General features: G+C 30.4%; 6 protein-coding genes and 1 non-coding gene across 7 annotated transcripts; 2 read left to right on the forward strand and 5 right to left on the reverse strand.

The window, feature by feature from the left end:
* Positions 1 to 221: 221 nt before the first annotated feature.
* Positions 222 to 875, reverse strand: KEI1 (Kei1p; the record flags this gene model as incomplete). The annotated part of the gene is made up of 1 exon (XM_003685656.1): positions 222 to 875. The coding sequence occupies one exon, from the start codon at positions 873 to 875 to the stop codon at positions 222 to 224; it is 654 nt and encodes a 217-aa protein (XP_003685704.1).
* A 422-nt stretch (positions 876 to 1,297) lies between these two features.
* On the forward strand, positions 1,298 to 2,824 carry RIO1 (protein kinase RIO1; the record flags this gene model as incomplete). The annotated part of the gene is made up of 1 exon (XM_003685657.1): positions 1,298 to 2,824. The coding sequence occupies one exon, from the start codon at positions 1,298 to 1,300 to the stop codon at positions 2,822 to 2,824; it is 1,527 nt and encodes a 508-aa protein (XP_003685705.1).
* A 333-nt stretch (positions 2,825 to 3,157) lies between these two features.
* On the forward strand, positions 3,158 to 4,483 carry CDC40 (Cdc40p; the record flags this gene model as incomplete). The annotated part of the gene is made up of 1 exon (XM_003685658.1): positions 3,158 to 4,483. One exon carries the CDS (start codon positions 3,158 to 3,160, stop codon positions 4,481 to 4,483), a length of 1,326 nt encoding a protein of 441 aa, XP_003685706.1.
* An 861-nt stretch (positions 4,484 to 5,344) lies between these two features.
* On the reverse strand, positions 5,345 to 5,617 carry SEM1 (proteasome regulatory particle lid subunit SEM1; the record flags this gene model as incomplete). Its single annotated transcript, XM_003685659.1, has 1 exon — positions 5,345 to 5,617. One exon carries the CDS (start codon positions 5,615 to 5,617, stop codon positions 5,345 to 5,347), a length of 273 nt encoding a protein of 90 aa, XP_003685707.1.
* A 284-nt stretch (positions 5,618 to 5,901) lies between these two features.
* Positions 5,902 to 5,974, reverse strand: TPHA0Etrna5K. The gene has a single exon. It is a non-coding gene; the product is annotated as a tRNA-Lys (tRNA).
* Positions 5,975 to 7,651: 1,677 nt separating this feature from the next.
* Positions 7,652 to 9,013, reverse strand: ESC2 (Esc2p; the record flags this gene model as incomplete). The annotated part of the gene is made up of 1 exon (XM_003685660.1): positions 7,652 to 9,013. The coding sequence occupies one exon, from the start codon at positions 9,011 to 9,013 to the stop codon at positions 7,652 to 7,654; it is 1,362 nt and encodes a 453-aa protein (XP_003685708.1).
* Positions 9,014 to 9,300: 287 nt separating this feature from the next.
* On the reverse strand, positions 9,301 to 11,298 carry CTM1 (cytochrome c lysine N-methyltransferase; the record flags this gene model as incomplete). Its single annotated transcript, XM_003685661.1, has 1 exon — positions 9,301 to 11,298. One exon carries the CDS (start codon positions 11,296 to 11,298, stop codon positions 9,301 to 9,303), a length of 1,998 nt encoding a protein of 665 aa, XP_003685709.1.
* Positions 11,299 to 12,058: the final 760 nt, after the last annotated feature.

A 12,058-nucleotide genomic window follows, 5' to 3' on the forward strand; every position in this document is an offset into this window, starting at 1 on the left:
CAATGTTTTAAGTTCTTACGATTAATTAGATGGCGATATAATGGTATTATCAATTGATTCTGTCTATCATATAAATGTTGTTGTTGCATTCTGCCTTTATCTATATATATATAGTTTGTTGCATAGTTATTATTTCTTTGTGTCTGGATTGATGGAGATATGACGATGGGACGGTGGGTATCTTTGTTTTATTTATGAGCTTGGATTTAAAATATATTAAGCTAAGCTAGGAAACGTTTACTTGTGTAGTAACAACGTTTTTTGCTTTTAATCCACCATTGTACGATTATTGATTTGTTTTTTAAGTCTTGTTCAACGTCGTCTTGATCGATCATGTATTTAGGATGTAAAAATAATTGTTGAGTGAAAGATGCTAAAATAAAATTAAAATAAAATCTTGAGACTAATGCAATCAAAGTTAAAGTCATGGTCCAGAAAAACTCTTTAGATTCAGATGCGCCTTGATTATATTTATCTACGGTTGTTGACGAGTTTATATTATCACCTGCATTTGATTCTTCAGTGAACCAATGTGAACAAAAATAAATCGTGAAAAAACATGTGCAAATAGTGTCAAATGAGTAAGTGATTAAAATTTGACAATAGGTCAACAAATTTGGATGATGAACTTGAAATAAACCTTGTGCATATATTAGTAATGTAAAGGAAGACCATAGGTATGACACCCATTGGATAGCTGTTAAAGGATGCCCTGTGAATAAAGCCAATATACCATATATCCCACTACATTTATTAAAAATAGTAATCCCCAAGACGGTCTCAACACCAATATACAATGGTAAAAATCCAAAAAAGGATTTAGGTAATAATTTAGGAGTCTGCATCCTGACTCTTCCTGAAGTTCCAATCACCATACTGATGTGTCTGTTTTTTTCACACTTTCGTGTTCTCGTATGGTAGTAACTTTAAATTAAGGAATACGTAGTGAACAATAAATAAACACAACAACAATCTAATAATCTGTATATAGATATAACTGTAATATTATTACCTTTCAGTGAGTGCATCTCAAAATCAGCACTCAATAAAGTTATAACTACTATAAATTTAAAGATACACAAATGAGTTTATTAAAGATACAAAAATTGAATGCGCAAGATTTAAAGGCGATGTCCCAATATCGAAAAATCTGAAAATTTTATTTTAATTGTTTGCGATGAGATGAGTATTTAAAATAGAATAATTATCAATATATATAGATATATTTATATATGTCGATAAATATTTTAAATCGTAAAAGTAAAAGGGTGACAGAGCTTGTTAATAGGACTTAAATATGTCATTAGAGGGAAAATTTGATAAATTAAAAGTTCATGAATCCGAACATATAAATTCGAAGATATTAGAAAAATATGGTCACAAGATCAAGACAGATGAGTTATCAGATACCAAAGGTAAAACTAATAAAGATAAGGCCAATAGAGCTACTGTGGAAAATGTCTTGGATCCACGTACGATGAAATCTTTAAAAACTTTGATTAATAGAGGTGTGATTTTTGAGTTTAATGGTTGCTTGAGTACTGGTAAGGAAGCTAATGTTTATCATGCTTTTGCCGGAGATGGTAAAGTTAAAGGAAATGCTGAGGTATTGCCACAAATCAGTGAGTTAGAAGATGTTCTAAATAAGGAATTAATTCCAGGGCAGATTGAAGTGCCAACTATTAAATCTGAAGAAGAACAGACACAATTAAAGCAAAGAAAAGAATACGCCATTAAAATTTATAAAACGTCCATTTTGGTATTTAAAGATCGTGAACGTTATGTGGATGGTGAATTTCGTTTTAGAAATGCTAGATCACAACATAATCCTAGAAAGATGATTAAAATTTGGGCAGAGAAGGAATTCCGTAATTTAAGAAGAATTTTTCAGAGTGGTATTATTCCAGCTCCAGAACCAGTTGAAGTGAAATATAATATTTTAGTAATGGAATTTTTAGGTCGTGGTGATGGATTTGCTTCTCCGAGATTAAGAGATCATCAATATAAAACCAGAGAGGAAATTATATATTATTATCACACCTTAGTTGCATATATCAGACTTTTGTATCAAGTTTGTAGACTAGTGCATGCAGATTTGTCGGAATACAATACAATTGTGCATGATGACAAATTATATGTTATCGATGTTTCCCAAAGTGTGGAGCCTGAACATCCAATGAGTTTAGATTTTCTGAGAATGGATATAAAAAACGTAAACGGTTACTTCGAAAAAATGGGTATTGATATTTTCCCAGAGAGAATTATTTTCCAGTTTGTTATTTCCAGTGAACTGGATAAATTTACTGGTGATCCAAGAAGCTCGGTGGATCTTAGAAATTATATTGCACACTATTTACCAGTTAAATGTACTGACGAAGATGAATTGAAAGATGAAATCTTTAGATCATTACATTTAGTTAGAAACTTAGATGGTTTGGAAGAAAGAGATTTTGATAGATTTACAGACGGTAAATTTGACTTGTTAAAGACACTTATAGCCTCAGATAATCAAAAGAATTTCACAGCATCTACACAATTTGATTTTAACAATGATCTAAGTAATTTGGATGCCAATAATGATGAATCTGATGATAATGGTGAATCCTGCGACGATTCTGACAGCGAAAACGATAACGAAAGTGAAGAAGATGATGATGAATACAGTGATGAAGAAAAACAATTGAAAGGTAAACGATATGAAGATAAAGATGACAAGAAGAAACGTAAGCAAGAAGCAAAAGATGTTAAAAGAGAGAAAAGAAAGACGAAGGTAAAGAAACATATCAAAAAGAATCTAGTGAAGAAGACAAAATCTAAAAAATAATCATAATAAGTTGTCAGGTATCTCAAAATCATGTGCAAAATACATTTAGCAATATATCATTAAATTAGATTAGATAGCATTATAATTGGATAAATACATCGCAGATTAGGCATTAATATACTGTATATAATTTATTCTTAAATAATTCTATATATACCATTATATAATGAATCTGTGAGGCAAACGCTATTAAAAAATTCACACTCCGTATATAAAAGAAATAAACTTATTAGAATGTTAAAAGGTTAAATGAATTCCAGGTTGTTTTTTTGTTATATAAACAATTTCGTGGGTAAATAGGATAAAAGTTATCGAAGAGTGATAGATAAACACATGAGACTTTCTATAGATTACTCTTCATCATCTGAAAGTGAAACTATATCAGATAATGATAATGGCAAATTACATGTTTCAACAAAATCACAGGAATTACATGGGTCCAAAAGACCTTTCAATTTAACCAAATCGGATTTAAAGAGGAAAAGAAAGCAACGTAAAACTAAAGGACCTTGGGGATCCTGGGATAGCACTACAGATAATGAAAGCATAACCAGTGAAATAGATGAATTAGAAATTAAAAATTATCCAGATGAGGTTGTTTCTGAGGACTCTGATATTGAAGAAATTTCTGAATTTTATGGATCCTATTTAAAAGATTATAAGGGTAGGTCATTCTTAACTCCATCGAATGATATTGATATAGACTTACAAAAACCAGCATTATCATTCAAAAGTTACCTACCAAAGAAACAACTTTATAGATACAAAGGTCACACCAATGGTACTACTGATCTAAAATTCTTTCCCAATACAGCACACATGTTTCTATCAGGTGGAAATGATAATATGATTAGATTATGGGATTTTTATCATGACAGGCGGTGTATTAGAGATTATAAGGGTCATAAAAAAGCCGTAAGATCGGTGGATTTCAATAATAATGGTACAGTTTTTTTTAGTTCTTCCTATGATCAAACCGTTAAAATTTGGGACACTGAAACAGGGAAAGTAAAGGCTAAAGTCAAATGTAATAGTATACCTAACGATGTGAAACCGCGACCTTTGAGCGATTCTGAGTATATTGTCGGTCTTTCAAATTCAAAAATTAATCATTACGATCAAAGAGTTTCATCAAAAAATGGACTTGTTCAAACTTATGACCATCACCAAGGAAGTATATTATGCTTAAAATATTTTCCAGATGGCTCTAAATTCATTTCTTCGTCAGAAGATAAAACTGTAAGGATATGGGAAAATAAAATAAACATTCCAATAAAACAAATTGCTGATACAACTCAGCACTCGATGCCTTACATGGATATTCACCCGGAGGGACACTACTTTTCTACTCAAAGTATGGATAATACTATATATTCATATGGTATGAAACCGAAATACAAAAGACAAAACAAAAAAGTGTTTAAAGGACATCAATCTGTAGGTTATAAGATCAGTCTTTCATTTTCTCCTGATGGGAGATATATATGTTCAGGGGATACAAATAGTAGAGTATTTATTTGGGATTGGAAAACTACAAAGCTTCTTCGATGTCTCACGATAAATGGCAATAAACCTATCACCCAGGTAACCTGGCATCCACAGGAAACTAGCAAACTATTATGCTCAGGAGGATCGGGTTATATATATATATACGATTAATCAAATATATATGAGGACATAGCAATTTCGATTTACTATAACTTTCCTTGATACACTAATTTAATATGCATGTAATAGTAATATTAGAATTGGATTTAGATTATCAAATATAGAAATATATGAATGAAAGGAAGCATATATGAAGTTTCTCAGTTTTCATTGTTTGATACATTTCACAAAAAAATTATGATTAAAAATATATTGTGGATTTTGTTATTGGGTTATTAATCTCTATTCCCTTTGTTTTAGCTAAGAGTTTGGCATAATTATTTGAAAATAATATCATCCTTTTTGTTATGATAAAATATAGTTACGTTAGCTTATGGTTGTTGTTAGCTATATGTCTGTCAAACCTTAACATTTCGCTCCAATTCATCCTACTTCCACTTTTCTATTCAATTCATTAGCTCATAACTAAAACTTCTCTGGATCCATATGAGACTTCTTGGTATCGCGCTTGGGCGGCTAATTTACTCTAATGGTACTATTGAATATCTGGGCTATCAGAGATGAATCACTTTCTTAACAAAGTTATCCATTTTTAAAATAATTGATATTGAAACAAATAATTCTTGATGCGTTACAACTCTTTATTTGAAACTATTTGAAAAGGAAATGTAGTTAATGGGTTGGAATAGATGCATTAAAGATCCTTATTTATATAATATCATTAAAAGTAACTCAACGACGTTACTTAATTACTCCACCGGGTAATACATGGTTATGTTCAATTACCGTAACACTTATATCAGTATTGAATAACGATGGTTCTAATTGTATTTTAAAATAAATCCTTTATTTAATGCTAAATTATAAAATTATAAAATTTAAATTTTTGTGGAAACTTATTACTTAAATTATTTATTGGTTTTGGTTTTGGTTTTGGTTTTGACTTTGTTTCTGTTTCTCTAATTCTGCTCTTAATTCTTTCGTGAAATCATCATCTACTTCAACATCATCCCAATCGTCTTCCCATAAATCGTTTTGTATATTTGTTTTGTTCTGTACTTTTTCATAGTTTTGCCATACATCAGCTGGGAAATCTTCAAACTCATCATCATCCTCTAGAGTCTTCTTCTTGGATGCATCATTACTTGTAGTTGGAGTTGTGTTTTCAGATTCGGTGTTCTTCATCTTGGGATTATTTTTATTATCAATTGTAGTTGTTTAGTTCTGCTATATTAAAAGCTTCTTCGTTTCGTGGAGCATATATAAATTGAAGAGCTAATCTAAGTGTTAAAATACCAAGTTTAATAACCTTTAAAATTAGAGATTCAGTTAAATATTCATTATATATATGTTTTTAGCGTATGCTGGAAATGTTATATCTACTCTCTGCTAATTAAGCTCTATTCGCCACCTGTAACAATTTTATCACTTCTAACGTAGTTGTATAAATAGAAAAATTGAAAAATATAAGCCCTGTAGGGGGATCGAACCCCTAACCTTGTGATTAAGAGTCACACGCGCTACCGATTGCGCCAACAAGGCTAATTAAATATAAATTTTTATTGCGACACGAGATCTCCAAACGTTACATCACTGCATAATATTACTAATTATTATTGTCAGAACTATTGTAATGTATGTGACAGAACTGAGTGTTTGTTGGAAATGACACTGGACGTATAACTGAATATACGATACCAGATATTACCTCGTTAGGAGATTATTGTTGCTGTCAGAATTATTGTAGTGTATGTGACAGAACTAAGTGTTTATGACACTTTGAGTCCAGAACCAATAGATCACTTACTAATGGAAAGAAGGTCTAGAACAATCTTCCAAGTGGTAGGTGAAAATTTCTCACTACAATGTAAATGGCTACGCGATAAACACAGATGTACAATACAGCACTAAAGATCTTAGGAGGATGAATGAACACGTACACATGTTCATTCAACTGTCAGATTAACTCATATATAAGGAGGGCATCTAACTCTATATAGAATAGTTTAATTACACTAATAAAAAATCAATCGATTATTTAACTATAAAGAAGATGGACTATACTAGAGCAACTGAAGTGGCTAATGACACTAACTTAGATGTTGGAACTAACCAACATAAGCTTGTTTCTCCACAGTTGCAAACCTGAAACAATAGTGCTCACGAGAATGTACTTGCAGAATTTCTGATGCATAAATAGTACTGTAGAACCATCAGTCTGCCATACGTGTTTAGTTCGACGACGTCGTCTCGTTGGACAGAACGGTAGATTGAAATATTATGTATATAAACCCCGGTAACAATAGTTAACAATTCATTGATCCAGGTCCAAGAGACCAGAGAGATTAATCTAAATATCTAGTATATAATTTAACAACTTTTAATATAAAAGCAATGAATTCAACTATTGAGCATCCTTATATATATATAACGTATTTTACTGTAAGAAACTTTGATTATTGTCAATATTGTACTAAAGAGTATGGAAAAATACTTTTATTTTATTAAATACAATTTATCTTTATAACTATTATATAGAAAATAGTTTAACCCTTATGTGGCCAGTTGGCAAGTTCCTAATGACTCAAACTCAAAAGATAGGGATCTCCGAAAATTTAAGGAAAGTTATTATCAATTAATTGCTGCATATAGTCACGAAATTGAAAATAATATATATATCTACACTTGAATCGGTACCAACTATGTTATAAATACTCCTACACAGCTGAAATATTATTAGTTTTGTATATGCTTCCCTCATACAAAATTCAAAGTATTTAAGTCCGTGCCGTTTAAGTTATGAGTGGTTCTATACTGCTTTTTTTTGAAAATTAAAAAAATGTATTGAACTTGTTAACGTGGTAATATCCAGACCTGTCATGAGCCCCACATTAGTGAACCTAGTAATTATTTGCATTATCTATGATAGACTTCATATAGCGAATATTTTATCATCTCACTATTAACTGTTTCTCTTTTGTTCCATTACTACATTAGAACTGCTGGTTGTACAAACAATAAACAAATCACGTTGAACAATTGCCAGCACGTTTCTAGAAAGGTTATGTTAATTTCTAGTGCATAGTAATTTAATTAATATTTTGTAAATATTATATGAACAATTAGTTCAATATATAGTTTCAGATATCAATCCTCGCAAACTGTCATAAGAAAACATGCTATTAAATGATAGAAATATTTCTGTAGAAGTCGTGATTTCTATTCTATAATCATCTCAACGATATCTTCATCCTCTATATCATTGTCACCAATCATTGAGTCTAAACTAAGTACGTCATGGTCAAATATAACTTTTATCCTTTGGTTTGAAGTTAGGTTCTTGCACTTCTTAAAATAGTCAACTAATTTCTGTATTTTTGTACTACTACGAACATTCACAAATATTTTTTTATTATCATTACTCATTAATGAAATTTTTATTACATTTGAGGTGCCGTGTTCCTTAATGCTGCTTTCATTATCTGATATTTCTATCAGGTTCATAGAATCATTACCTTTAACATTATTGGAACTGTTTTCATCATTGCTGACATCCAATACATCATTTGTCACGTTAAAATCTTTACTATTCCAATTTTCTAGTTCCTTCTCATATTCATTATAACTTGTGTTTAAAATATCAAAAGGCTTGTTTGAATCATTAAAATTTTCAATGTTTTTCTGCGATAGTTGTTCGTCCTCTAACAATTGCATCTTGAATTGCTCCTCAAACTTCTGTTCTTCTTCTTTGGAGATTAGTATAATTTCTAGCTCTGATATCTCATTTTGGTACGTCTGCGGAATCTTTAAAGAATCGCAATTCATAAAATTCAATAATTTTGATTTATTCCAATAGAGTGTTACATTCTCAGCTTTATATAAAGACCTTAGTTTCGATGGAATCTTATTAACTTTCAACAATGTATTTAATATAGGTGGAAGAACTTTAGCAAAAGTTTGTGTACCCAGCACTTTAGCTTGTATTCTTCTTTCTTCGCTACCATTTAGTTTTGAAATATACATAATGTTATACTTACGATTAAGTATCTCTGGGGTACCTGAGTTTGAGAGAGTAGAAGGCCTTTTTGAAGCTTCTCTTATTGCCTTAAAAAATTCATCGTCTGCATCTATCCCACTTGGTCTTATCTCTCGTTCATCTATAATATTTTCTCTTTGGCTGCGTCTTCTCTTAGAACGATAAGTTCGGTCAGTATTATTATAATTAACCATCTCTAAGCTTCCTGTATCACTGAAATCAGTTGAGTTCGCACTATTGGATTTGATATCTGATTCTCTTCTCTTAGATCCGGTATGTAATTTTCTAACTTCAAGAACATACTGTTTTTGAATATTTTGGTCACTTGAAGATGTATGTCCAGTTTCTGATTCACTCTCACTATCAATGAAAATTGAAGTTTGAGGTACTTTAGTTTTCGAAATATTATGTATCTCCTCTGATACTACAACTTTTGTTATGTTTTGTTCAGTTGAATTAACGAAAACTTGTTCTTCTTGAACATAGGAATCTGGATCATCGTCAGTATTCATAAAAAAATCATCATCATCACCATCATCACTCATTCCTGCTCCAACGAGTTTGCCCTCTATATGATTAACTTTCGATGTAATTAACTATTTAATTTCATTTCTATATTAAATATCGAGAACAAAATCATTAACACCTATATCACGTTTATGGTTAATTTAACATTATAGTTCTAAATACAATATTTCTGAACAAAAAATTAAATTTCGCTTTAGGAATTTTGGTCTTTCTGTTCAACCTAAGAAACTGAAAATTACTTGGAAATAAGATTTTAGAATTTTAAATTAATTATCTTATATAAATTAGATATATCTAAATGGTATCAATTAGGCTCAACTTCAAGATATGGAATATTGCCTCTTGATACATCGATAAAAAAATGAATGTATTGACTAAAATAATCCATATCTTCATTTTTAAATAAATTGTCTATGTCTTCAACCGAGTTCTTATCTATGTCATCATTTATGTCATTGAGTGAAAGGCAGTCAAGAACCTTAGTCTCTTTGCTTAAGTAAGGGAATCTTGAAGGAGTATCGTAGTTAGTGCAAAATAAAGATTGGGAAGGTGCTTCACCATTAATAATAGCCAATAACTGATCTGTTAAATTTTGTAATATTCTTTCTTCAATTGCTATACGTCCAGTTTCAATCTTATTTCCTGTTTTTATTGACAGTTTAGATTTCTCCTTCAAAATGTTCAACCTAGAGGAACAGAAATCTTTTAAGTAGGACAAAAAACATGCAGGAGTCGCATCATATTTTACCTTGTCATATACATATTCCATGACAGTCTCTAACGATGGTCTGCATATCAATGGATAAGTTAAGTGTTTTTTGGAATCCTCCAAGTCTCCCTCCGAATCCTCTGAGTACTTTCCAGAGTCATCCGAGCTCTTTTTAGAATCCTCTGACTCAGTCTGGTATTCAACTTTATGGAGAATCCAAGCTAGTTGAGGAACACCAACTCTATCATTTTCAGGGTTTTGAATTCTAGACCGTATATGGGATTCGTACAATTCATAGAGAAACTTTACATGACCCAATTCTTCCTCTAAACCTTCAACAAGAGAATTGAGATAGGCTAATAACTTAGCATAATGTTTATCATATTCCCAGTAAAATGAATTGCTCTCCTTGGATATGAAAGGGAGAAGTACTTGCAGTAGTTGTACGTCTCTACTTATTTTCCACTCACCATTAATATTTACAAGCGAAATGGCAGGACTTATCTCAAACCATTTATAAAAATCCCTTATATTTACATCTTCATCTTCGTTTGATATACTCATCGGAACTTTTGTTAAATAGTCTCTATCAAAAGATAGAGTATAGGATTGGAAAGTTTTTGTATCACTACCAGTATTTGGTTTTGGTAGAAAACCATAAACATTCAGGAAATGATTTACTTCTTCAACTTTTGAGTATGAGATATATACTTCGATATATTCCCCTGTTGTCAATGTATATTTTATAGGCAAAGATTGATATTTTTCAATATCAAAAACTAACAATACATCATCAGTTTTCCTATCAATATCAAAATAAGCATTTGTATATTGATTTGAATGATTTACAAAATCTAATATGGGAACTAATGTAGAACTTACAACGTAGTCCTCAGTATCCTTCAATTCATCATCTTTGGTATTGACATTAGCGAGAGCTTCAGGAATCTCAAGCACTCTGGATGTTATGGCAAAATATAGTTGAAGCAGTGTGTCCTCATCAATTTTAATTTCATTATCATAAAAAAAAGTTTCATACGCTTCTATATGTTTTTCTACCGTATCCATAAACGGGTATTGTTTATATATATCACGTAGAATAGGTAATTTGTAATTATATTTGCTGTCAATTTTAGTAACCTGAAGAACTTTCATTAAGTAGTATTTAAATTGCTCAGGTATAAACATATTTTGTTTAATCATCCAGCTAAATATCGAAAAATAAAATATAATTATTGTTGTCTCTGATAGAAATATATTCATTAAATTATTCCCACTCAAGAAAGTAGTAAATTTCTTGAATAAATTTGATATTATTTTATTCGTATTTTCAAAATCTTCGATAGAGTCATATTGATTTCTATCTTTCAATATTTCCAATAATGTATTTATATTAAAAGTATTATGTTTCGGTATTCTTAAGAGAACAATTTGTGTATCTTTATTTCTGTCAATAGTATCGAAAAGTTCTCCCCTATTCAAATATAATCCAAAACCCGCACTCACGCTTCCATCAAATGATTCTTTAATTATAACATTATCATGCACCCTGATTCCTGTATTTAATTTATACCATTCAATTAAGCTCTGCATTTCAATTAAAGTATTTTTTGTTATTGGTAATTCTGTTTTTTTTTGTTATATTACTATATAAAATGATTCAATAAATGAACGATATATTATCTACTTTTTTACTTGTACCTATTCCTTTACATTGGTCAACCATTTCCCCTTTTCTAGGGCTTACTTTTTATATCAGTTTTAGTAATTGCTTGCATTACAAGTGATCACAAAATATTATATTCATTTTTTCTTTTTTCCGGGGCAGGAAAACACAAACACGGTTAGATTGAAAATTGCCGCCGAAGTTATTAAGAAATATATATATCACTGACTGTCAAAATAATCTTTATATAAAGGACTATGAATTAAAATAATATTAATGAACAAATATATATTGAACCTAAAATAGTTTATAATTTTTTTCATTTAAGCAGAACTTGAAATAAAAGATGTTTAAAATAAGAAAATATAAATTGAAAAGTCTTAAATCGAATGCTCACACCCCATAGTTCGGAGATCTAACTGACTCTACAAAAGACTAACCTAGAAGGTCATTATCGGTTTTTTGAGCGTTGATCTTTTTTTTCTGAGGTAAAGACACTCGCTGATTTTACCTTCATTATGAGTAAAACTCCAATATATGGAAGTAACACTGATTTTAAACTAATTATATTTATGTCGCCATATTTTCGAATAAATGAAGCTGTCTCCCTCTCGTAGTGACTAATATTACATTATACATTTTAGATGGACTGAGTCACGTGATCTGTTTACTTTTCACAATAATATA

This window comes from Tetrapisispora phaffii, chromosome 5, assembly GCF_000236905.1.
Source record: "Tetrapisispora phaffii CBS 4417 chromosome 5, complete genome".
Classification (NCBI taxonomy): Eukaryota; Fungi; Ascomycota; class Saccharomycetes; order Saccharomycetales; family Saccharomycetaceae; genus Tetrapisispora; species Tetrapisispora phaffii.